The sequence below is a fragment of the Schistocerca americana genome, chromosome 3 (assembly GCF_021461395.2).
Source record: "Schistocerca americana isolate TAMUIC-IGC-003095 chromosome 3, iqSchAmer2.1, whole genome shotgun sequence".
Taxonomy (NCBI): domain Eukaryota; kingdom Metazoa; phylum Arthropoda; class Insecta; order Orthoptera; family Acrididae; genus Schistocerca; species Schistocerca americana.
Window position 1 is genome coordinate 276542655 of NC_060121.1, and position 27396 is coordinate 276570050.

At 42.4% G+C, this 27396-nt stretch overlaps 1 protein-coding gene across 1 annotated transcript in view; it reads right to left on the reverse strand.

Moving 5' to 3' along the window:
- LOC124607268 (trypsin alpha-like) overlaps positions 1-27396 on the reverse strand; it is a 162027-nt gene that overhangs the window by 104218 nt on the left and 30413 nt on the right. Inside the window, exons 2-3 of the mRNA XM_047139547.1 lie at positions 18805-18938; positions 9587-9696 (exon numbers count right to left, since the gene is read on the reverse strand). Coding sequence (XP_046995503.1) covers positions 9587-9696; positions 18805-18938 — 244 coding nt within the window. The remainder of the gene's footprint in view (positions 1-9586; positions 9697-18804; positions 18939-27396) is intronic.

Below are 27396 nucleotides of genomic sequence, written 5' to 3' on the forward strand. Positions count from 1 at the left end.
ATTGTCAAATGCAGTAAAAGAAAAAAAATGGAAAACTGAATTTACCACACGGGAACACATATACACACAGACACAGATACACTCACGCACTCACACACACACACACACACACACACACACACACACATTCACGCCCCACACCCCCACACCCCACACCCCCACACCCCAACCCCACATCCTAATGTGAAATCAGCTAACATATTTCGGGCGGTACATTTTCCCAACACGTTTAACAAAACATTTAAACGGACAGTATGTTTGGGGAATACTACGCCTCCTCCGGGCGTTGTGACCGAGCGGTTCTAGGCGCCTCAGTCCGGAACCGCGCTGCTGCTACGGTCGCAGGTTCGAATCCTGCTCGGGCATAGATGTGTTTGATGTCCTTAGGTTAGTTAGGTTTAAGTAGTTCTAAGTCTAGGGGACTGATGACCTAGGTTAGTTAGGTTTAAGTAGTTCTAAGTCTAGGGGATTGATGACCTCAGATGTTAAGTCCCATAGTGCTTAGAGCCATTTGAACCATTTGAACTACGCCTCCATGAATATTCGTCAAAGTGACTTTGAAGTGTGGAAATCCGGCGTTTCCCCTTCCCTACAAGAGATTTCACAGATGACCAATAACCCTCTATGCTATTTGTGCAAGCCCCTGTGGATAATGATCTGAAATCAATATTTTGATTAACTACGAGATGCTGATAACCTCTTTCCCCTAAACCCCTATATGAAAAAAAACATCTGAAATTACAGTGGAACCCTCTGCAACGTGATCTTCAAATATGCTGACCAAAACTTACTTTCTTCGAACGGGTACTACTTTAAACACTACAGCGTTACACTCTTGACCTGAAACTACAGCCTCCCAAACCCATAATCCCACCGGAGGTTCCCCCCTGTTGTGCTTTCTTTTGCCAAAATTCGATCGTCAATTTCGTCCATAACACCCGGTACCCCAACGGCCCACTATATTTCATCTATTCCCCACAAACTTCCCTACAAAAAGAGTACCAAACCACAACTGTACGCTTACTCACACGACATTCATGGACACACAGCCACATTGGATATCTCAGGCACCAACAGTACGTGATTTTCATAATGTCTCTCAAGGCGAGCTTAGATTTTTTGAACCACGTCCCTCGTCTAATGGACCGCCACAACCGGTCTTTGCTGCAGCGCCATACGAATAAGTCGTGAGTACGACGACGAAATACACTTGCGAGGCGCATATGGTCGCCGCACTCACGACATCGAACATACTCGGCAAGGAGACCACACATTTGTAAAAAACAAATCGTGGCCAACATGTCTAGCCTCTCTAAAATCATCCAGGTTCGTCGGAACAGACAAATCCATACCTACAAACGAAAATGAGATATTAAAAATTGTTCTAAAATAAGAAACTAATATTCCAAATTACCTCAATATCACTAAGAATGAAATTAAGTACCGAATGAATAGCAAAAAAACAATTATTTAAATAAATGCACAGGGAGATTATTTTGAGCAATATGTAGCGATCTCTTGTAAAATCACATTCAATTGTTTAAATGTACAATGATAGCGCTAATCCGGAACACAGAACTGTTTTATTATCTATGGCTGAAACTGAAGACATTATTATGTATGAGTAATGGATGACGTCATTGGTCAAAGTTGACGGGTTGTTTCGTTTTACTCAATTAAAGTATCACCGATGGTAGGGTCTTGTTGTCCTTTCCTTGCTTGTATTGTGGATGTGATGTCTGCATGAATATTTCACGTAAATTTTCCTCTTTCTCACTGCTGCTACTGCACGTACAAAAATAAAAGAAAGTGGTAAGGCAATATCTTTCGCACAACCAGTAACCAGCCACCCTGCCCGTAGTGCAAAGTCTATTATCGCAGTTTCCATATTACTTTCGGATATTTATGCTATTTTCATCTTTCTGAAATATAATCGTTGCAGTTGATGTAGTTACTGTGTTGCCTGAGATCTGCAAATACGAAGATATGTTCTCTCTAGCATTCCTTTAACATGCGAAATCTCATTGTCTTTAATTGCAGTCGATGACAGAGGAGGAAAGTTCTGTTTGATATTTCTCTGTTGTATTAAACGTTTTATTCTTGTCTTACCGGCCGAAGTGGCCGAGCGGTTAAAGGCGCTACAGTCTGGAACCGCACGACCGTTACGGTCGCAGGTTCGAATCCTGCCTCGGGCATGGATGTGTGTGATGTCCTTAGGTTAGTTAGGTTTAAGTAGTTCTAAGTTCTAGGGGACTTATGACCACAGCAATTGAGTCCCATAGTGCTCAGTGCCATTTTATTCTTGTCTTATCACTGTTTCTACGAACTAATATCAATCATGCAAGCAGCTTATCGACCAATGGAGCAAGAAATCGATAAAGCGAAAACAGGTTTCGTGGAATGACAAAGATAATGCTCTGTTCTTCAGGGAAATAATAGGTATAAATCTGTATCTTATCTTCCGTCAGTTTTAAGTTGCACAAAACATTTCCTATAGTCTGAAACCTCAGGGTAGCTCACTTGTGAAAGCATGGAGAAATACAATTTTTTTAAAGTTCACATGACTCTAACCACGAAATGTAAACTCTTTGTGGGATGAAAATTGTAAAACAATATGCGCGGTTCTTTCCGAACGTTTTAATATACAATTAATCACATTCTTCACACGCTGACTTTATTACAGTTTCATTTCTGAAGATTCATACTTGGGATGTATGCACTAACTATCTCAGTTAGATGCTTGAATCTTCAGTTACACATTAACAAGATGTCTTTCTAAAAACTAGACTACTATCACTTGTTTTTATTCTAGAAATATTTACAACCTTGAATTAAAATTAAGGTTAGCTTTTTAGAGCTGATGAGCATATATTTTCCTTCATGTTCATACCATGTTAGTGTTTGCAGTCTATTTTCCTCCAGATAGTGTCTTGAAATACGCCAAAAAATTTCAGACACTTAGCTCAGATAGATTTTTTGTGCGTAAAGTAAACTTGTCAGAAAATTTAATTCTCGGAAACTTCAATATTATATTTGATCTGTGATTCACCTCCCTTGTTCCTAATACACTCCTGTTGCATAATCTTCTTGGTTTACATGTTCTTCATCTTCTCTCTTCCATTTCTTCTTCCTCCTTGTTATTCTGGCGTCTTTAGTTGCCTCAAGGACCCACTTTCCAGCTTCGCCTACTCTCACGACATCAATTGCCAACAGTGATGGTCTCGTGTTAAACCCAGCATATATTCCTAGCAACTCTAGAACCATACATGTGCCAACTGCCCCACATTGCAACAAATTACAGGCATGGTAACTTTCGTGAAGGACAAAATAACAGAAACTGCAATTACGAGTACATAAAAGTTTATGAGGGAAACAACACTCGAGAACCAAAGATTCACAAAGCAAACAAAAGAGCATCGCAAAGCGCATCTTCTAAAACGGCTGTCAGCTTGACTAACAGTTGTATAGGAGTCTAATCACAACTCTGACGTGTGAAAGCAGCGGAATCGTGGGTGTGGACATACACCGAGAGGTCTTTAAGTTGATTCATCAACAACTTCTTGACGTCTAATTCAGTTCTTTTAACCATTATTTTGTTAAAAAAACTCTAAATATCGATTTAAGGTGAAATACAAAAAACCGGTTTTTTGGAGCGCATTCACTGGTAAGTTACATTAAAGTCAGTTGGATTCGAACCTATACGAGACTATTGGAGAAAGCTTGTAATCAAATACTCACTCTCCAAAAAATAAATCTGTAACGATATGTTTTGGTATTTTTAGTTGGTACAAGTGGTACAAGGCAAAGAATATGTTTGTCAAGCAAAATGTAATAGTATTCTCAGCGTTCCCATGTATTTGCATAGAACCATACCTTAAAAGGGAACCTCCCCATCGCACTCCCCTCAGATTTAGTTATAAGTTGGCACAGTGGATAGGCCCTGAAAAAGTGAACACAGATCAATCGAGAAAACAGGAATAAGTTGTATGGAACTATGAAAAAAATAAGCAAAATATACAAACTGAGTAGTCCATGTGCAAGATATGCAACATCATTGAGAGAGTGAGCTCATGAGCGCCCTGGTCCCATGGTTAGCGTGAGCATCTGCCGACCGAGAGGTCCTTGGTTCAAGTCTTTCCTCGACTGAAAAGTTTACTTTCTTTACTTTCGCAAAGTTATGATCTGTCCGTTCGTTCATTGACGTCTCTGTTCACTGTAATAAGTTTAGTGTCTGTGTTTTGCGACCGCACCGCAAAACCGAGCGATTAGTAGACGAAAGGACGTGCCTCTCCAATGGGAACCGAAAACATTTGATCGCAAGGTCATAGGTCAACCGATTCCTCCACAGGAAAACCCGTCTGATATATTCTATACGACACTGGTGACGGTATGTGCGTCACATGACAGGAACATGTTGTCGACCCACCTAACTTATACACTTGTCGAATGGGTAAAAAGATTCTTCTGCCTTGCCCGATTTAGGTTTTCTTGTGGATGTGATAATCACTTCCAAAAAAGTGATGAAAACATAAGAGTTTGTCACATAAACTGCAACAAATGAATGCAATAATTTGACAGTCGTACAGTTTTCCCTGTGCTCTGTCAAAACATATGTTTTTATCGTTTTCAAATTTTTCCGTGTGTAGATCGTCAAATCCTGCATATGTCCAAGCAAATCTGAACATGTCCTGGAATTTTGGAGAGCGAAGTTGATTATATGTGAGTGCCTGAATTTTGATAATTGACACACGATCACGTAAACAATACTGCTCTGTGTACCTGTGCAGCTTCGCAAAATCGTAGAATCTTTTCACAAAGTATTTCACTTGCCGAAAACCAAACACATCTAACGGTTGCACAAGAGGTGTACAACCTGGAGGAATGGTAATCACGTCTACTCCCACACTAAAATTGTCTGAAAATAAAAAAATTAAACTTTTAACTCGAGGAAAGACTTTAACCAAGGACCTCTCGTTCCGCAACTGCTCACGCTAACCACGGGACCAAGGCGCTCCTGAGCTCGCTCTGTCCAAGATGTTGCATATCGTGCACATGGACTACTCAGTTTGTATATTTTGCTTATTTTTTCATAGTGCCACACAACTTCTTCCTGTTTCCTCGATTGATCTGTGTTCAGTTTTTCAAGGCCTATCCATTGTGCCAACTTATAATTAAATCTGAGGGGGGTGCGATGGGGAGGTTCCCTTGTTAGATGTTGAAACCGTCGAGAACAAGCATTTCCACCACTGTTGTCTTATCCCCCGTGGTTTTTGTGTCTAGTTTCTTACAGCATTATGTGATGTACAGGGTGGTTATAGTTAAATTTTCGCTGCTTGAGAGTGCCCTCATGAAAGAGGAGTAATCGTAGCACAGCGAAGCTTTGTGGAAACATTTGTAAAGACATACAGAAGAGAAATAACGAATAAACTATTGAAAGAAACATGTCTTAATTTCCTCATGAGAGGGTAAAATTTCATAAATGCGTAACAACTTACCGTTCCAGGTTACAAAAGTTGCTCAGTGTGATGACTATATGCATCCACCAAAGTATGGGACCGCACTAGAGGTACTATTTCACAACTCTTCGCAGCACTTTTCGAACGGTGGACCATGGAACGTTCACCTTTCGTGACACAGATAGTGCACTGCTTGAAAATCCCTTAGTGCGTCCAGCAGTCTCAGCAATCAAAACAATAGCTTATTCAACAGTATGGGGTGCAACTGGCCGTCGCCCTCTCCCAGGAGCAATACACATAGTGGGAGTTAATTCGAATTTCCGATTCATGTTTCTCAACTCCGGCGAAGAAACAGAACCTCTCGGTATTCCTTTAACGTATCGGCACTGGCCAAGAGTATAAACGCTATGATTTACGAGTAAAGCCTTGCTCATGTTGCCCAGACCCATTTTGATTGTCTCCAGCTGTAATGCAGTTTGATGCTTCTGTTCTACTTCACCGTATCAGTACCGGAGCCCAACTACAGGTCATGAGTTAATGACACTAACAATACCAAGAACGCAAATTCTGCGGCGCACAGTATGAACATCATTCTTATAAAACTGGGTACCCCTGCGGCAACTATTTCTTCCTCTACACTGGCTCAAGTAGCCCAATTTTAATTGCAGCCACGCTATATAATTCGTACAAAATAACTATATCGGCACCTGCGCTGACAGAAATGTAAGCAAGTGCACGATGGTCGTGGATAATCGATTGCGATCCTCCACCACGCATTATGGGAGGTGAAGTTCGGCAAAAACGTATATCTCCCACAACTTTTATGCTACAGCCAGCCGGCCGCGGTGGCCTTGCGGTTCTAGGCGCCTCAGTCCGGAACCGCGGGACTGCTACGGTCTGCCTCGGGCATAGATGTGTGTGATGTTCTTAGGTTAGTTAGGTTTAAGTAGTTCTGTTCTAGGGGACTGATGACCTAAGATGTTAAGTCCCATAGTGCTCAGAGCCATTTGAACCAAACAACCGTCAAGAAGAAAACATGATCGGCTACTTGCTGCCAGAAGGAATTCTCACAAAACAAAATTTGGCTAGCCATTCTAATTTAGATGTTCCGTAGTTGTTACAAATTATTCAAGTTAGCCCTCTAACAGCAGGCCATAGCCGTCATTTCCCCCCTACTACTGCTACTAATTTTGAAATAACATATTGTATAGACATCTCACTATTATTGTTATTATTATTATGCAAATTATTAATGTTATTGATCGAAATAGATCTGTTTAGAACCGCACAAATTACTAGCAGCAGTCGTAGTAGCGCTTGATGTGTCACGTCCCAAGATAATCAACAATGTTTCGCTGGTACTACGTGATGAATAATTGGTCAGGTGCGAATCGGACTCGTGCACTGAGGGCTTTGTACAAACTTAAATATATATACATATAGTGCATACATCCCGGGAATCGAGAAACTCGAAGATTTGTGCATGTTATCGACGTTGATACCGGCAGGATATCGGTAGTAGGGTACGAAGACTTTCGAGAAAATTTTAAGTTTGAAGCCGGATAGCAAATGTCAAAAAAAGTTTTCAGCTTTTTTCTCTTAGTTGTCCTGTGAAACACTGCTTTTTGCCAAATTAAATGATTCTTTGTCATCGGAAAGTACGTATAGATCTTGTTGAGTGAGTTCGCGAGTATCAAAATATGCGACATAAATGGTGGCATCTTTTGACTGCATTCTATTAGAAGCTTACATTTATTACACCGCCAACGGGCGACAGACCTTAGTAAGTGACATAAATTTCAACTTGAGATGTATAGCCATTCCTAATAAAAACGAGTTTCAACAGACGGATAGACAAACTGTTGGATAACAAATGACTTTTTTTACATTGGTATAGCAACAAAATTAACAGTTTTCGCATTTTTTCCTTTAGTTGTACTGTTAAATCTTGCTTTTCGCCGAATTTCATGATTCTAGATCAACGGGACGTACCCTATTGATGTTGATGAATGAGTTTGCGAGTGTCAAAATATGAAACATAAGTGGCCGTATCTTTTGATCTGATTCGCTTACACGCTTACATTCATTACACCGCCAAAGGACCTTTGAGTTTAGCATGTGACATAAATTTCGACTTGATACGCCAATCTGTTACTGAGGAAAAGGATATTTAACAATCGGACAGCGAGACAGACAACAAAATTATCCTAAAAGTGGTCTGTTTTTACCGACAGAGGTACAGAATCCCAAAAAAAGAAGACGTATGTAACGTCGTGGACCAGATCGCTTAGTACGATGGTGACAATGCAAAATAAGGAATATGAGGAAATTATGTGCCAGTTCTCAGACTTTGACAATTTTATCTAAAATATGGTTGTTTTCTCCTTCTTCCGGGTCCTTTCTAAAGCAGTAAAGCCTTGGAACATATTTGCAATTATACCTAATGGCTCTGAGCACTATGGGACTTAAAATCTGAGGTCATCAGTCCCCTAGAACTTAGATCTATTTAAACCTAACTAACCTAAGGACATCACACACATCCATGCCCGAGGCAGGATTCGAACCTGCGACCGTAGCGGTCTATACCTAGCTACTTTTACTCAGAAACTAAAGTACTTTACGATTCCTACAGCTGTGTCACGCACAGTTCTAAATGAGGTTTCTGCCTCCATGTTTGTATCTTCTGACAAACAAAGAACTGGCATTTCATAGAACCGCATGTGCCTGATTTTGAAGAACTTTCCCTGCAAGTACGCTGCGTGAAGACTGCGGTTCAATGCCATGTACCAAAGAGATAACAAGGAGAACACATGAAGTATGAAGCCCAGTGGGCAAACAGTCAACTTAAGCGGCCTCCCATTCGGAAAAATGGGATGGAGTCATACAAACGGTTGATTCAAAGATGAATCTTCACCATTTTGCGTGAATTTATAGCAAGAGGGTTTAACACAGTGCCAAAATTCTATAAATTTTTCAATTACAATTTATTTTATTCTGTTGGAACTTTCTTGTGGCAGACTACATTACCAAGTTTACTTAATTAATCAAATCATTGCTGTGTGTTTATTTTAGAGTCAATGTTCTGACATGTAGATAGTACTAATTTAATTACTTTGTAGCTTTTCCCATTCTCTGCCTAATGAGACTGAGTGTTTGAACCGGTTCTTTCGACATTTTAAATGGCCTGTCAAGCATTGATATTGCTGATTGTTGTAGGTGTCGTTAGGAGACGTCAAGGCCAAATGTATTGAAATGTTCTGGGCAATAAATTGTTTTGGAAGACTTTTTTGGTACCTAGTTTTTTTGTATTGGTACAAATGTGGATCTTACTATGTAGATGAGGAAATGATATCCGGTTGTTGCGATTCTGCAGTTTGGTTGACTCGAACCTGAAGCCTGTGTTACACATGTCTTAGCTCCACAGCTGGCTAAGTTAAACTGTAGTTTGACATGCAGCTGACTTCCCAATTCGTAAATATATCATACAGCATAAATGATCAGGGTTATTGTGTACCACATTAGTGTAACTATGTTTATCAAACGGACGTTACGCCAGATTATTTCATCAGCGTTAGATTATGCATCACCTCAGACTACTGCCTGTGAAAAGACACCTTAAAAAAGAAAGTCATAAACGTAATTATGCACAAAACAGATTAATCACGACTGGCAGAAGGAACTGGCTATGGTTTTCTTGAAAAACTATTCCAGCATTCATCATAAGTGATATCAGAAATTAATAGTTACGCTAGTTAATGAATGCTGCAAGGAATGATATACTGTTGTACACAAATGGAGAGCTTTCATTCACACCACTAATAATACCTTACTTGATTTTAGCCCTAGTTTTCCTTCCTTGGCATTCTGCCTAATGGAGCAAGATGAAACTCTGGCCCATACACGTACGCCAAGTGTGTACCTCACAACCGTAGCAATGTCAAGTGAAACGTCATTGAGTGCCTCAAAATATTTTGAATTCCATTTTTACAGATATAAATTCTGCAAGGTTATTTACGTAAGTGTAATATTTGTGTTAACATGGAACATAACGCGTAAGCTACAGGTTTGTGGATAAATCTATAAGATAAATAGTGATATATGGGAGGAGTGTTTGGGATTTATTCACTCACACGTCTCCGTTGGTGTAGAGGACACAGTGGGCTGCCGTGACGAGATTGTTAGCGTCAGCGATGGTGGCGCCGCAGAACGGCCGACTGTTGCCGCTCATCCACAGTCCAGCCTGCAACAGGAGTGCATTTGACAGTGTAAATCACAACGTTCTCCTAGAAATACTGTAGGTTTAAATATTTGACGGCTTAGACAACGAATGACTCGTGATTTATTTCTGGGAAAACAATGAAGACGAGGAGGATTCCCTGACCCGAAATGTAAAGCTGTTTAATTTGTTATAGGCCTATAAACAGAAGTTCTGTTTCTTCTCCAGATTGAAACGTCTCAACAGAGCCGTTCCATAAGAATATCCCATTAACTAAAGCAATTATTAATTATTTGGCCCACGGTGTAACTGTGGTTGAGTGTATGAGCCGCTCCAGAAGGACAGACTGATGGCAGAAAGATGTTTTTCTTGCCACAAAACCAAGTATTTTACAAAAGGTCATCAATGTTTGATTATATCATGTCACTTACTGTGTTCCACGTTTCCACATGTATACCTTTTTCTTTCCCCGAACCGTCTCGTGCGTGTGAAAGTGAACAAATGAGTGCTTGAATGTCTTCTCTGTCTATTTGTGGTGGAAGATGAGTTGGTCGTCGTCTGCTGGAGCTAGAGCTGTGTGCTCGCTGCTTGGTGGGGAGAGCAGTGTGACCAACTCAAGATCCTTGTCCCTGGGCAGAGAGGTGTAGTCTTTCTGGAGGTGGCATTGTTTGTCTGTTAGGTTTGGTGCCAGAAGCTCTCTCTGGCTTCCGTTTTCACGTAGTAGCCGGTGGAACCTTTGTGGAGAGGAAGGCATTCTGCTGCTGGTTACTGGTGTGTAAAGAAGCAGTCCCATGTTGCTCTGCTAGGAACTTCCGAAATTTGCGTTTTGTCCGTTGTAAAATAGCCGGAAATATTTAAGTTCCGTTCATCTGAAACGCTATGGGTCTCCCAGAGGCTTTGTGCTATGAGGTAGCAGTAACAGCTGACTACTACGTGCAATTTTTGCACTGACCAGACTTGACTTTGTCCCAGTGGAACAACGTGGTGAAATTCACCCACCACAGAATCTTCCCATCATGTTTAAGCTAGGATAACTTGTCCATCCTTCGTGTGGAAGTAAGGGTGATTGTTCCTACGTGAGTGTGCGTTTTTCAGTTTCTTTACGCCCTTGAATTCTAAACTGATCGTCGTGCCCTTTGTTCCAATTGTAACGGTTGTGGTTTTCCTTTATAATAAGTTTCTTTCGTTGTGACCTTAAGTAATTACATGTTATGATTTTATTTGTGAATTCTCGAAGTTTTCATGCAAGTGCGGAAATCTGCCGTGACAAATCTATTGTGTGGGAACCACGTGGGTGTGGAATAGGTGGTTGGCCTTCAGCCGGACCAGATTATTCCCCATCGATTTGATTTATCCGTCTCCTATTCTGTGATAATAAATGCACTCCCTCTGCCCACTTTTCCCCTTTTGCATGGGAGTGCTGGTGGTGGTTCTTGCTTAGTCCCCCTTCTGAGTCTGAACTGAGTAATTGAGCGTATGGCCATTTCCTTATTACTACAGTTCCTTTTCCTTCCGCTGAAGTTTACAAATTTTACGATCTTCTCATTAAAGAGAAGCAGTTTTGTTCCAGTGTCAGGCAAGCGTTACAATGTAATTGATTCCCGCCGTTATTAAGCACTGCTAATTGAGTAATATACCATAAATCCTGCTTATTATTTCATGATCGTTAGGTTAATACCCGATTTTAATTGTAAAATCCATACGAATGCTCTGAACATTTTATATGTTTTGACGAGTCATTGCATAAAATCAGTAATAAAAGGGACGGTGAAAATCGCCAGAACAATTTAATTAAGTGATCAAAAAAAGGGGGAAAATAATTTTAAATGCCTTTTTTTATGAACATTTTTCAGTTCGGCCTCTTCTCTTGTCTTAAGAGTCGGTTTCGGCTGGTGGCGACCCTGAAATTCTATCATATTAGTTGTTAAGTCTGAATGCCCCCAAGGTACCAAAAGTAGCATACCGATTCATGGACCCTAGGTCAAGTTGCTAGTGCAGACTCCGTGCAAGACCTAAGCATCCTACTTACAAGATGACACAATTATTATAATCAATACGGAGAGCAATAGAATTAAAGAGCAACTTGCAAATGATTTATTTGAATAAATTACTGACGAATGTTCATGCAATCCCTTTGAAAGAAAGATGCAGCACCATGGATGAATTTGAGTCATCGCTACAAATTCATAAATGTGAATGAATATTCATATTTTCGATATTCAGACTGAAGAGAACTTGATTTGAAAACACATTTTAGAGCTTCTCGGGAAAGTCTGATCACCCACTTTTTCACTTCGTTGTGGCAAAACGTGAAGAGGGATGAATGAAGAAGGTACCATACTTACTTTATTTTCAGTTAGTTACTTGTGTAAGGTATATTCTAAGTAAGTCAGTTTTAATATAAAGTTTTTATTTCGCAGTGAACGCATAGTGTGTTGTGGGGCGATCACTCTGTTGTAGAAATAAATCAAAATCCAAGTTCGCTTAAATACTGTTTACTGGATAACCGGTTTCAACACACTAAAGGTGCCATCATCGGATCTGAATGTAGCTGAACATTTATACACCATTTGGATACAACGATAAATGAGGCAGACCAGCTGATATAAAACCACTGTCACGGAAATAAAAAAATAAATAAAAAACTGCTCCTTTCATGGTCATTCTATTCCATGGATGGAATAGAACAACTGGTCTCATGGTCATTCTATTCCATGGATGTCGTGTTGTCCTCATATCATTTCATCAGTCGGCTCTGTAGCCGAGCGGTTCTAGGCGCTTCAAGTCCGGAACCACGCTTCTACCGCGGTCGCAGGTTCGAATCCTGCCTCGGGCATGGATGTGTGAGATGTCCTTAGGTTAAGTTAGGTTTAAGTAGTTCTAAGTCTAGGGGACTGATGACCTCAGATGTTAAGTCCCATAGTGCTTAGAGCCATTTGAACCATTTAAAATCCGAATAAATAAAACTCGACCTGGATATCTGCCATCCACCCCCACCCTCCACCCGCATGCCCCAAAAAAATTATATCGATATGGCATATTTAACCAGACCGCCTATGTGACATGCCCCTTGTATGTTTTACATTGTTATAACAGGGCTGCACTTACGTATAGGTCAGTAGGCCCAGACGAGAGGAAAAAAGGTACCCAAAGATCTCGATACGCGCTTGTCGTTTAATAGACTTGGTCCCAAAGGACAGCATGAAATTTGGAAACGTGGAGGACAAGCAAGCAGCCAACAGCACTGCCACTAGCGTTCAGTTGGACGGCGACTGCGAATATCGCCGGTTTCAACTGCTTTGCAGTTACCTTTCGAATCCATTCGTGTACAACAGTGTTTGCTAATGATGATATTATTACCCCTGAAGGGTAGTGGAAGTTACAGCTTGTAAAAAGATTTTATGAACAACTACTTTCTGACATAGTCCACCCTCTAAACACATACTTTGTACTTCGAACCAGGCTTCTACGACAGTAATATTGAGATATATATGTTGCGTATGCTTAAATATCTCATGAAAATCCTTTCTCCGAGCTCTAGATAGTATGCACACTAGACCGAAATTGCTTCGTTATTCACTTCGCAACGATAATTGATCTAACTGACAGCACAGTACAGCAGTAACTATATAATAGCTAGCACACTGCAGTAGGACCTACTCATTATTATTATTATTATTATTATTATTATTAGTTCAGTGATCAGACATAAAACCCTGGCAGCCTGAAGTCTTCCAGCTTCTGCCAGTTCAGGAGTACGGAGTCCAGTTATTAAAAGATTTACGATATCATTATTAAATTCAGTCATCAGTTGCAAATATATTTCTCTTTCGCTTTACTGGTTTCCACAGGTTAATTTTTCAGCTTCAAAAGCCTACAAAATTAGGTATATTACAAATTTTTTGACCTTCGCTATACATTTATGTAAAGTATAAGGATTATTTTACAGAAACTTAATTAGATTCGTTTAGCACATTTCAGTATTTTCTTAGAAGCATAGTGCCATGCCATGATATATCCAAAAATATATATGTTGTATCTGATTACTGCAAACACAAATTGACAATTTAAAGTAACTGAATCAAGTCCATGTGCATGTCAAGCTGTTGTACCAGCAGCATATAAAAAATGTAGCTAAGGCACATAAAGTAGTTACATATAATAAATTTGAAAAAAACGTGGCAAATAGTTGTAATATATAAAAGGAAAGGGCTAATTCTCACATGCTATGCAATCAAAGTAGTGTCTGTTTTTACTATAAGGTGATCAATCAACAAATCTTTTGAATTTGGGTGCAAATAAGTGAATTTTATCCACAGTGGATGCTGTTGAACTCCGTGCCTGTTCCTTTATAGGGCGTAGAAAAATTTCCGCTACCAGTCACAGTAAAAGATTATTTATTTGTCACATGACCGGTTTCGGGCTTGTGCCCATGCTTAGGTGTTTATACAGCTGGAGATCACTGTATAATTACAAAAAAATTATTTGCTGGTGTATTTGTACGGTGATCTCCAACTAGCGGAAATTTTTCTACGCCCTATAATTGGGTGGGAATGTTTAGGTATTTCAAATTCATCTAAAAGGTTCATTTTGTAGCCCTTTGTCAACAATATGAAAAATTACCATGTTAAGAAAGGATGGAGTAGAAAGACTGTGTTTTCTGCAAAAGTTGACATATATTAATTCTCACCGTCTTTTTGTGTAAATGCTCATGAAAGCGAGTCTGAAATGCCCTCCCTGTCTGTCCTACATAAAAACTCAGACATAAATTGCACCGTGTTTTTATATAGCCAAGATTTGACAAATTTATCAGCTGGAGATTCTCATTGTGCTCTTTCCAGCTGTGTCTACGTTACAGGATTACTAGTTTGTATCCCACATAATAGCACGACTAGTTTGGGAGCCAGTGGGGGGTATTCAACGATTACTGTGACTTCAGAGGTTATTCCCTTCCAGTACTCCGAGTACGTACCATTGAAATCCGCCATTACCTGACATAAAAGTAAACCTTTTGTCAGCTAGCTGCTTCTGAACCATCTTCGAGTTCCTACTGTAAGTTATTCTTGTCGTTTATTTACACGGAATAAGGGAATTTGTCTGTAACAATTAAATCAACTAAATAATGTGGTAACAATTCCCTGTGCTAACTGCCGATGAAGGAGTGGAACAGGAAGCACATTTTCAGTGGAAGGAGAGACGCTTAGTGTGCACTATGTATGAGGATATTACATGTTTCGCTTCTCCCTCAGCATTGGCCACTAGCACTGTGGTATCACATATTGATATCTTCCCAAATGCCTCAAAGTTGTCAGCGGAATCGCAAATTGCTGTCAAACGTCGATAGCGCTCGCGTCGGATCCAGTGGACCCAGTGGAACACGCCCGCTGAGCCACGCCTCCAGAAGATCTGGACTACGAGCGCCCTCTGCTGCCGCAGTATAGGATGGCCGGCGGCAGCCCTCTGCCCTCTCACGCATGGAGCCTGTTTGCTATGTGAAGCTACGCAGACGCCGCCCAATCGCCGCTCGGACTCCATCGTTCATGCTTTAGTAAAGGAAGTGTCATCCTTATTGACACTGATAGCTAGCTTCATATGCTTCGAGAAATACAAGTTAAGTAAATCTTCTGTTTACTGTGTTAATTTGTTCGCTAATCTCTTCCGCTCCTGTCCAGCTTTCCTACAATGGCAGCTGTTGCTCCACACTGAAGCTCAGCTCTCCTTACGATTGTACACTATAAGTATTACATTAGTTAACTACGTACAACACGTTAACTCACTATAACCCTTCCACCAGCATATACATACGATGTGTGACAATAATGTAATGAGACTGATGTGAGAAAAAAATGTTGCTCACCGTTTTAGTCAAGTTTAGTGTTGTCTCCTACAAAGTAGTTCCCTTCTGATTGAACACACTTCTTCCAGCGCTTCTGCCATTGATGGTAACAGTTCTGGTACTCATCTTCTGTAATATCCTCCAAGATCCTCGTCACAGCTTTTCGGACATATTGTGTCGTTTGAAAATGGTGTCCCTTGAGCGCCGTTTAGACTCTTGGAAATAGAAGAAAGTCGCACGGAGCGATATCTGGTGAATAAGGTGGCTATGGCAGTACTGAAATTTGTTTTGATTTTAAAAATTGCTGTATTGACAGAGCAGTATGGGATGGCGCATTATTGTGATGCAGAATCCAATTATCAGCAATATTGGCACAGACACGAAGAACTCTTTTACGAAGTCTTTCTAAAATTTCTTTGCAGTAGTATTGGTTACCTGTTTGTCCTGGAGGCACTCAATTTTTATGAACAATTCCCTTGGAATCAAGGAAGCACACAAGCATACATTTCACTTTTGACTTTGAAATGCGAGCTTTTTTTGGTCTGGGTGATCCCTTTGAGCACCATTGTGAACTTTGGCGTTTTGTCTCTGCATCGTACTGAAGCTTTTGCAGCTTACCATAAGTTGTCGTCGCGTTTTCACCCAATTTAAAGCAAGAAGAAATGGCATACCGTTGCGCAATATTATGCGCTTCCATTTCCATGACGAGAGACACAAACACGTGTTCACTTATTACAGCACAATTCACGACTGAGCAGTTGCATCGATGTGCTGCTTGGACTAGAAGCAGCTTATAGACCAAGGTCAAAGATATTGTGCCTACGCAAGCCTGCAGGGTTGCCACATCTTGCAAAGAAAATCAGGCTCATTGCTTTATTGTCGCTCCTCGTAGAGTGAAATACGTTTTGCGAAATGTTTGGCCCTGCAGCATGAAGGTGGTGTGTTTTCGTACATAAGCCATCGTTCAAAGTGACTCCTGTTCGATTCCAGCTGCAAGCTATCTTAGAGAGTAATTCGAATTTAGAAACACGCTTTATTTATCTTATGCGTGTAATGATTTTTAGTTAGTTATTTTCTATTAGATAGTAATGCAACATTGTTCATGGGGGTATGTGGTACATGAAGCGCCACCACTATTACTCTACTACTAGTCTGCGACTAAATGGGGCGATTAGCATCAGTAATAATAGTAATTTACATAATAACAATAGTAATAATGAAGTATCTGTATAGTAAGTTATTTCAGAATTACTAATAGCAGTACATGGTAGGTGACAGCTCTGACCTGCTGCTAGGGGGCTAACTCGAATAATCTGCGAGAACACCCAATCAGAATGGACAAGTGTGCAGTCATCATTAAGCTTCGACTTTTCTGTCTTTTCAAGTTCGAAGATTAATGATCAGTATAGTTTTAGCGTAGCCTGATTCCGGAAGTAGATTAAAAGTATTGTTTTACAAAAGTGAACACTTCAAATATGGACCTACGTAGTACGACCTGCCAGTCAGCCGAGAAAAGGACAGGTTGTTTCCTAGTTAAAAAAAAAAAAAAAACAGATTCTACTAAAAAACAAGAAAAATAGGATGATCACCCAGAAACTGACATTCAGGTTAACTGTGAAAGTTAAAATTATTTATTTTTATTTCCTTTGCGAGGTTGTTGTGGTTAATCCTCTGTGTTGTATAATTCTCTCTTCATACAACTCAATAGTCACACTTCCTTTTTAAGAAAGTGGTTCGAATCCTAGAGGGTGAAGAGCTTTTCGTTACCAGAGTTCAACTTGAAGCAGGAAGAATGAGACAGCTGACACATATGAAACAGTTCCTCGTTCATATCCTGATAAAAATTTCAAATCTCTCATGGCGTCTCATGCAGTAAGGATATAGAACACCTCATGGTGATCCGTCCGCCAAATGAGGTCGTTACGTTCTGCGACTCAGTTGTTGCTATACAGGTTGGTCCCGGAGAAGTGGTCAATATTCGCTGATATGACAGTTACAACGGGCTAAAACGTGCGCATCTTAAGAGCTACGAGAACTGCTTCATCTTCGATAGTATCACATAAACGTTTCCTACTGCAGGTTCTGTACTTTCCTTAACATGGGTGGTGACAGCACAGGCCAAAATAAGAAAAAATGATCATTAAAAATGGACTCTGAAACGAATACCGTAAGAACTATGAACACATGTTCAGTAGAAGAGATGTGACTCGCAGCAGCGAAGATGAGCAACTCATATCTCTTCAGGTATGCGCTTTAGAGGTAATGTTTACTGGACTTTTTTCGCATGGAAAGTAAAGAACTTGCAATAGAAGAGATTTACCTCACAGTAACGAAAGTAGTTTTCATAGCTCTTAAGGTATGCATTTTAGAGTCAATCTTTACTAGACATTTTGGCTTCAAATGATAGTTTATTGTATTGTATATTAACAGGGGGCCTAGAAATGACGGAGAGGCTCCGTCACCGCCGCAGCCGCAGTGGTCCACAACCCCACGACGACTACCGCAGCCCACTTCACCCCTCCGCCGCCCCACTCTTTCAGGGCTATTGAGTGGTTCGGCCCCGGTGGACCCCCCTCCCCCAGGGAACGTCTGACACCAGACGAGTGTAAGTCATATCCGGCCGCGGTGGCCGAGCGGTTCTAGGCGCTTCAGTCCGGAACCGCGAGACTGCTGCGGTCGCAGGTTCGAATCCTGCCTCGGGCATGGATGTGTGTGATGTCCTTAGGTTAGTTAGGTTTAAGTAGTTCTAAGTTCTAGGGGACTCATGACCTCAGATGTTAAGTCCCATAGTGCCAGAGCCATTTGAACCATTTTTTGTCATTCATATGTTTGCGTGGTAGAGTAATGGTGGTGTACGCTTACGTGGAGAACTTCTTTGCGCAATCGCCGACATACTGTAGCTGAGGCGGAATAAGTGGAACCAGCCAGCCTTCGCCGACCCAGATGGAAAACCGCCTAAAAACCATCCACAGACTGGCCGGCTCACCAGACCTCGACACAAGTCCGCCGGGCGGATCCGTGGCGGGGACCAGGCGCTCCTTGCCACTCCGGCACCGTGATTCGCTCTCGCTTTAATCTCTCGTTGTTATCAACAACATAAACGTAACACTACACTTTACATGTGCCCAAATCACTCACCTGCACTAAACAGTTACGTTTTACATCTGACATAGCTACCGAAGTACTATCAGCTAGAAATGCCTGCACTAGTCAACAGCCACTCGGAAATGATAGTTCCTTCGCTCTTGCAGGGCAGTTCGAGTCACTCGTTGCACAGGTCGACTGACGCCACTCACCTGGTAGGGGAAAGCGCCCTCGGGTGCGTTGCTACCACCCAGTATCCGGGACTCGGGCGCTTTTGTCGAAGATGTCGCATTCACTGGAGTTACGTTGTCACGTGCAGGAAGGCTCTGCAGTGTTGTCGCTCCATCTGTAAGAGACATTCCATCAGACAGAATGAGATGAATTTGAGGCTCCACGCCTGTCATAGAACACCTGAAGCCGAAGTTGTTAAGGCAAAGCTAGTGCGAAGATAGACAGTTTGATTTTTATTTCACCGGGTAAAAAACACTGACGGAAAAAAAATCGCAGAACCAAGAAGTATTTGGGCAACATAAACGAAGGTTGGTAAGCGTGTTTCTACATCAGAAAGACGATATCAATTCTAATTTCGCGTCGCATAAAATTGGCGCCAATAGCCCCACTATTAGGGTGCAAATGAGGTTTGCTTTAAATACGAGAAGCTGGATGTTCCTTTTGTGATATTAAAGAAAGACTTGGTAAGGATATCGCCAATGTGCATGACTGTTGGCAACGGTGTTCACGAGAATGTACGGTCGCAAGAAGATCGGGTTCCGGACGGTCATCTGGCACTACCTTCATGTACGGTGTATGGTTCTGACGCATCGTACTGCATCTGCAGCAGCAATTTGAGCAGCAGTTGACATCATAGTGACATAAAAAACTGAAATACATCGATAATTTAAAGGATAACTCCCAGCCAGCCGCCCTCTTGCGTGCATTCCACTGACCACGAGCCACCCTCATTAGCGACTTCAGTGGTGTCAAGCGAGACCTGACTAGAGGGCAAGGTGGAGGTCTATTGGGTTTTCTAATGAGGCTGGTTCTGCCTCCGTGAAAATGATGGCCGTGTGTTGATTAGAAGGAGGCCAGTTGAAGACCTGCTACAAACCTGTCAGCGTGCTAGAGACACTGGATCTACACCTGGAGTTACGGTCTGGGGTGCGATTTCGTATGACAGCAGAAGCACTGTCGTGGTTACACCATGATACCTGACTGGTGATTCGACATATTGTGCCACCATTCATGAACAGCACTCCAGTGGGATAACGTCCCCCACACACCACTGTTGTAACTCATCATGCTCAACATGAGCATCAACATGTCGTCTTAGCCAGCTCGATTACCATATCTGTCTCCAACCAAACACATATGGGACATCTTCGAATGACATCTCCAGCATCAACCACAAACAGAATTGACCAACCTCTTATTGACGGACCAAGTGCATCAGCGATGGAACCACTGACATCCGGCACCTATACAACACAATAAATGTACGCCTGTATGTTAGCATTCAACATTCTGGCGGTCATACCGGTTATTAATGTATCAGCATTTCTTATTTGCCATGGCATAGCTTGTGTTGATATTAATCTGTGGTCTTGCAACGTTAATCGCTTAAAAATCTTACCAAGACAAATGTGTTCCCGAAATTTCATTGCTCTACTTTTATTATTTTTTGGTGCTGCGTTTTTTTTCCCCCCATCAGTGTATTAGTCACCCCCTGAAAAGAGCGGGCTGGTCGCTTAGAAACGCAATAGGTGGTGTAGAACCGTTGCCAGGTCGTCACGTTACAGCCCACTGCTGAACTAAATCATGACAGTGAAGTGTTGTGTATGTATCAGTAAGCTGAAAGAAATCAGCGTAGTAAGGCGGGCCAGCATGAAGACGTACGGAATGGCAGAAAGTAGCTGTTGTGTTTGGACTTACCCATGATCACACTGTAAATGATAATTTTGAACTTGTTGGTATACCAGTCCAGACAGTCCAAAGTGTTGCTACAGCACAGAGAAGTAAGAGCTAATAATGATGAAAATTTTATTACAACTGGCTCACATTGACACAAGCAACTTCAAATTACGTCAGAGACAGAAGTGGGAGGAGGAAGCAAGCCAGTGCGTCGCAAATGAATCTCGTCGCCGACGACTCGTTAGTTCGTAAGACATGTTGCAAGGAACTGTATCTCTTTCACAAGAGCACATAGCGAAGGAGCGACACAGCAGTTAACAACCTGTTAAGTGAATGTAGCTGATTATAAGGAGAGCACATTCGGTTATTACGAATAGAATCTGTTAAGTGAATGTAGCTGAATATAAGGAGAGCACATTCAGTTATTACGAATAGAATCTTGCGTCGTAACCTCGTTCTAGCTGCCTTTAAATACTCCAGCTCTCGTCATGAATTGATCGTTGGGATCGATAGCATTCACAGTAATTGCACTCGATTCCATGACTACGATACTGTAGTGAATCTACGTCCTAATGGTCGAGCACAGTCTGTGAACTAGCCGAAAGTGTACTCAAGATAATGGCCTTCACCTGATGAACGTTATACTGCTGACAGCCTACCATTAGCTGATGGAGAAAGTGGCTGTCTACCGACAACGCCACATCGCACTTTGCTGTCAATACCAAACATCAACGCAGAAGCCAGCAACAGGGCCTCTTGGGGATCACGTTCCTGTTCAACACTCAGGCTGAAGTGTCGGCAGAAGTGCCAACACCGAGTTGTTTGAGGAAGCCGAAATGCACGCTTAAGCTCACGCAGGATGTCGTGAGGTCTGAAACAGGATACGTAATGAATGCTATAAAGAAAAGTACGTAGCTGCTGGAATACTTAACTTCAATCCATCATTGGTGTACATCGCTCTTGGTGATACAAGTTAGACTCTTTAGATACATGCAATATACTGTTAATGGTGCCTTGCTAGGTCGTAGCCATTAACTTAGCTGAAGGCTTTGCTATCTATATTCTCGGCAAATGAGAGAGTCTTCGTCCGTGTAGTCGCTAGCAAAGTCGTCCGTACAACTGGGGCGAGTGCCAGGACGTCTCTCTAGACCTGCCGTGTGGTGGCGCTCGGTCTGCAGTTACTGACAGTGGCGACACGCGGGTCCGTCGTATACTAGCGGACCGCGGCCGATTTAAAAGGCTACCACCTAGCAAGTGTGGTGTCTGGCGGTGACACCACACAGGCAGCTTTGGATGCCGAAACCTAACAGCGGTAGGAAGAAGATCAACATCGCGGGTGGGTCATCAAGGGTCATCATAGAATTCGAAGTGGAGCCGAATACACTCCAGCAGCCAGCCCGAAACGGCCATGCCTGCTCGCAGGCAGTCCGCCTCAGAGCGAGGGTCGCTGACATCTCCTGGGCACGCAACCGCTGAGCTGACTCGGCGGACGTCAGCCAGAATGCAACACGCAGCTGAATGAGTAACAGCCGCCCTTGTGCGGAAGAACGACAACTTGCAATCCTTGTCCATAAATACTGAACTCTAATAAGGTTTCAGTAGAGTCTAAGACGCCTGACAGGTTACCAACAGCTACCCTGACTTCGCGCAGAGGTGTCTCCGGCAATCCCCCTGTAGTGTCTACATGGAATGATAAACCGTCCACATTCATGCAACCAGATGTAGGAACAGTGGTTGTAAAAGGATCGTAACCAACAGGAAGATGAGATGAATGGCACCCTTTGTCAGCGTCATTGCTCACACAGGCACGTACAGCTGCAAGTCTTCAGTGGGCCAAATAACACAGAAACTTGATAGTAGCTGACTGAAGGCGTGTTGTGTGACTCTTTTTTCAAATGGTGCAGTGCTTCTAGTGCACAAACGGCGGCCCAATGAAGCATTAGACTCACAGTGTGTGGAGGGTGAAGGTCAGTCCAGAGGAGTTTCTGTTATTTTTTGGATTTTATTTATTTATGTCCATGATTCGGGCCCGCCCATTCAGATTACCACTAACGTGGATCAGGATGTTCATTTGAACATTCTTGGTGACCAAGTGATTTGTTTGATAAACACTCATGCATCCTATCACAACTCGACTGGCCCGCTAAATCACTTGATCTGACCTGCATCGAAAATGTCTTGGCCAATTTGTAACATCGGGTGAAACACAGCAGTCAACATCACCGCAATTTGGTAGTTCTACGAAACCTAAGCATCAGCTAGCGGGTTTAACTTAATACGGAATATTTGAAGAAGATTGTAGTTTCTCTTCCTTGCCAAACTGAGGCCATTAGCAAGAGTAGAGGTGGTTTTGCCCACTATTAGCGTGACGTCACCTGAAAGGCTTACTAATTTTTTGTCCTATGTACTTATTCAAGAATCAGATTTGCAGGGAGCATTGATCTACAATTTCTTATAATCAGACCGTGCGCCTGTATCGTTTGTTACATTTCACACCCCTCAACAGTTTCACATTCAGTTCACAGTGTCCCATGGCGTGAGGGAACTGGGTTTATTTGATAGTGATTAATCCATCGCACAGGGACGTTCAGCCTGCTAGTCTGCCCTCTGTCTTCTTCCACCAACAACACAAACACATAACACTCCACGACGCACTCTTCGGTATTAACTGCAGCAAAACATGTAGTCAAGTCACAATACTCATACATTCCTAAGAATATCTGTGTGCGAAGGACGAAATTCGTCAACAGAGAAACTACTCTTGCAGCAACCTATTCAGTGCGGCTTCCTCTTGTACTATTGGAACGGACACATTTTCCCTGCATACATTCAGACATACACAAACAAAATTTTAATTTTTTTCTCTGGATCAGTGTCATGAAATAGTTTAAGTTTGGTTGAGTCCTCCACTCATGACTAAGATTTTTTGGAAGGTTTCTCTTGGTTATGAGGCGAATGCCGGATCTGATAATCTGGAAATTTTAATTGACACTGAACGGAGCAGTACTAAATTCAAACTTCAGTACTACGAGTAAATTTAATACTACTGTTGTCAACATGAAGTACCGTGAATAAATGAAACTAGCTTGTTCCCAACTAACAAACACAGCACATAGCGATGACATGTACGCTGTTGTGCAGATTTTTGCATCGTAATACAAAGACAAATGGAGATAAGAAATCAAACGAAATAGAATTACTGTGTAACAGCGCTTGCACATCACGCGTGCCCTACTTATAGATTCTCAGAAAATATCCTTGAACAATCTAAGGCATTTTGTCAATGTGGGTGGAGTTCATCCTGCATATATCTCTTAACCAACATGTTCATATCGCGCAAAAAATGCCGCTATCTAAACTACCTCTTTACCTTTATGATGACTTGAACTCTGACAGGGACGCTTAATGTTTGTGGAGGAAGGACAGCCCATTTTTCCTCAAGACCCTAAACCAGCGAAGAAGTGATGTTGGATGCTGAGGTCTGGAGCGAAGTCGACATTTTAAGTATTAGATTGATGTCGTGCCTATGGGCAACCATATCCATTTCAGGAATGATACTGTCCGCAGACGTCAGCCTCACAGAGGTGCTTCAGGACAGGGTGCATTGTCATCCTGTTACAACCAACGTGTCCGATCTGTTCCTCTACAGTACGCAGTACACAACGGTGTAATAAAATGTCTTCATATCCTTCCACATTTAACTTTCTCTTAAGCGTACTAAGGGGATCACACAACAACCACGAAGAACACAGCCTTAGCATAACATCACCTCCTCTGCACTTTACTACTGGCACTACACATGGTGGCAGGTAACATTCTCCAGTCATTCGTCAAACGCAAACTCTTCCATCGGATTGGCACAATATACGACAGGATTTATCACTCCAAATCACTGGTGTACAGCTATCTACTGTTCAGTGAAGTCGCTCTCCACATCACAACAAGCGTCGCTTAGCACAGACTACTGAAATGAGTGGCTTATGAGGAGCTGCTCGACCACTGTAGCCTCTCGCCCTTGTAACTCCCTACGCACAGACAGACATTGTGCTAATTGGACTGCTGATAGCACTTTGTAACTCTTGAGTGATTGCTTCCACTGATTTCATGTGATTTTTTACGACCACCATCCTCAACTCTCTACGGTTCCTGTCCGTCAACACATGAGGTCTACCTGGTCTTGGTTTAGGTGTGGTTGTTCCTTCACGTTTCCCCTTCACAATCTCAGCACCAACAGTCGCCTTGGGCAGCTTCAGAAGTGTTGAAATGTCCCTTACGGATTTATTGCCCAGGTGAGATCGGATGACTAGTCGATTTTCGAAGTCACTGACATCTCCTGACAGACACACTCAGATATTACTGTTTCTCTGCTGACAACACAATACTCACAGCTTTCACTTATACTGTCGGTCCACCTCTCATGACGTTGAGGGGTCTACTTTGCGTTACAGTCCGCCCCGATAGCTCAGTGGTCAGCGCGGCTGTCTGTCATGTCAAGGGGCCCAAGTTCGATTCCCGGCGAGGTCGGAGCTTTTTCTCCTCTCAGGGACTGGGTGTTGTGTTGTCCTCATTATCATTTCATCATCGTCAGTGGAAGGCAACGGGAAACCACCACTGGCATCAGTTCCCTAGACGCTCATGCGGTGGACCTCTCTGACGAGGCTTCCCCTGTTGACACGAACACAGTTTTTTTTTTGCATTAGATGTAATCCACACGCTTTTGATCAGATTGTGCAATTACTTCGAGAGGGTACTAAATGAGACACTGCGGAGAGGACTGTCCTGCACTATTTTACTACCAGCCTTGCATTTTCCTACATCTCGTTTTCTTCTGACCCCCTCAATTCTTCTGCCTACCTGGCTATCTGCAGGTTGATAGTAAGCGCAGTACAAGCAATTTCGTCCACGGAGGTGAGTAGAGGCTAGGCACAGAATCAGTAACAAAAAATTCATAATGGCTTCGATAACACATGTCTGTGAACTCTTGACAAGCTATTGTTTAATTCATAATGACAAGCCTGTAGAAGCACAATAAAATCTTAAATCTAACAGTTTTTAACAACAGTCACCAGCATATTACTTAACTATACCTTTCATTATGTCTCATACTCAGGTGGAAAACTGCGTAAATTACACATGGCAACACAATTAAATGACCACTTTTTCGATACCCCATAATTGTCTCCCACTGCGACGATTGAGTTTGAAAACTGATCAGAGTTGCCTACAACCTTTGTCTTCGATGATGTAAAAGCGTAGCGCCGCACGACGACATCCTTGTGCTCGGGGACGCTTCAAACAGCAAGTTGTCGATACATGCGAAAAAAAGGCCAGAGACGAGAAGTTCATGTGAGGTGTAAAGTGGATTAACGATGACACTGCTACCAAATTTTATAACAATCCGGCCCAGCGACGCCCTGTGTTGAAATCACGTGGTTTTCTCATATGTGGCCGAGGAAAACGTTTCAGATACACCACCTCTCAGAGTCAAGATGAAAAGGCCTTTGGAGTGGGATGAAAAGCGTAAAGAGTGTCAATGAAACCACCCCTCCTCCTGAGGCGTTAATTCGCACACATTTCCTTGTCTAAAACAACAGTTCGCAGTGTGTAGAGCAACAGAACCACGCTCTCGACCACCTGTGACACTGCTGGCATCAATTTCTCTACGGGCATCGTGGGTCCTGCAACCCCATTTAACATGATCACACCCCTTTGGAGTGCAGTGCGACCGCAGTTTATACTCTGGTGCACAGGGTGGGACCACTAGGGGCCATTCAAAACCATTCTACAAAATTTGAACGCGATCTGAAGCTGCAATGCGTGCTTAACCTGTTACAGTCCTTCTGTCTCGCACCCTCCTGTGGCATGATCACGGATGTGCGCGATATTAACAAATGCATGAATAAAATGGCGAAGGATCTCACTAAGACCACTAGTTCGGCAACATACTGAGCGCATAAAACTGTACCTAGACGGAGACAACCTGTGACGAAGTTCTAGGCGCTTGCAGACATTCAATCAGTTCGGAACTCCTCCGATTCCGCATGCGTAATAACAGAACCAAGAGCTGAAGTATAGACTGCCTAGGACTCTCGTCACATTCCTGTACAAGTACATTTTTATGTTACTCAGTAGTAAAGACGGGCAGGTGGCACTGAGGGTGTTGTCGAACTGGGTGGTCTAAGGGAGACCCTTTACCGTTTTACCCACACATCTGTTCCATCACTTTGTTATCGTAGCAGAGGGTGCGAAACAGGATGGCTGTAAAAGCATAAGCACGCTTTGCAGATTCAGATCGCGTTCAAATTTTCGTCGATTGGTTGTGAACGGCGGCAAGTGGTTCCACTCTGAACACCAGAGCAAAAATTGTCGAACCGTTGTTTTCGAGCGCGAAATATGTGGACATGAAAGCCCCAAGGAAAGCGTGGTTTCATTGGCGGCCTGGGCGGTCTTTTCCTAGGCTATCTGTAAGAAAACCACGTGGTTCAACGGTGGGTGCAGCGGGAGCGCCAAAGGAAAGAGTGAAATGTGGCTAGGAGGGGGTATGGTGACCTCCCCATCGTGTCCACGGCCCACAGTGGCGTCACGGCCCACAGTGGCGTTGGGCAGAACTGTGGTGAAATTTGGTGCCAAATATCTTTAAGCCATACGATGTCAAAATAGCTTTTCAGACTAATAACCTAGTGAGGTACAGCCTTAAGCACGATATTGGCGAGAAGAGAAATAAGTTTGAAAGATCGGTAGTTTATAAGATTCAGTGCAGAACTTGTGATGCAAAATATATAGGACAGACAGGAAGATCCTTCGCGATCCGGTATAAAGAACATAAAGATGCGTTCAGGTTAGGAAATTATAACAAATCAGCTGTTGCGAACCATATATTTGAAACAGGCCATCCC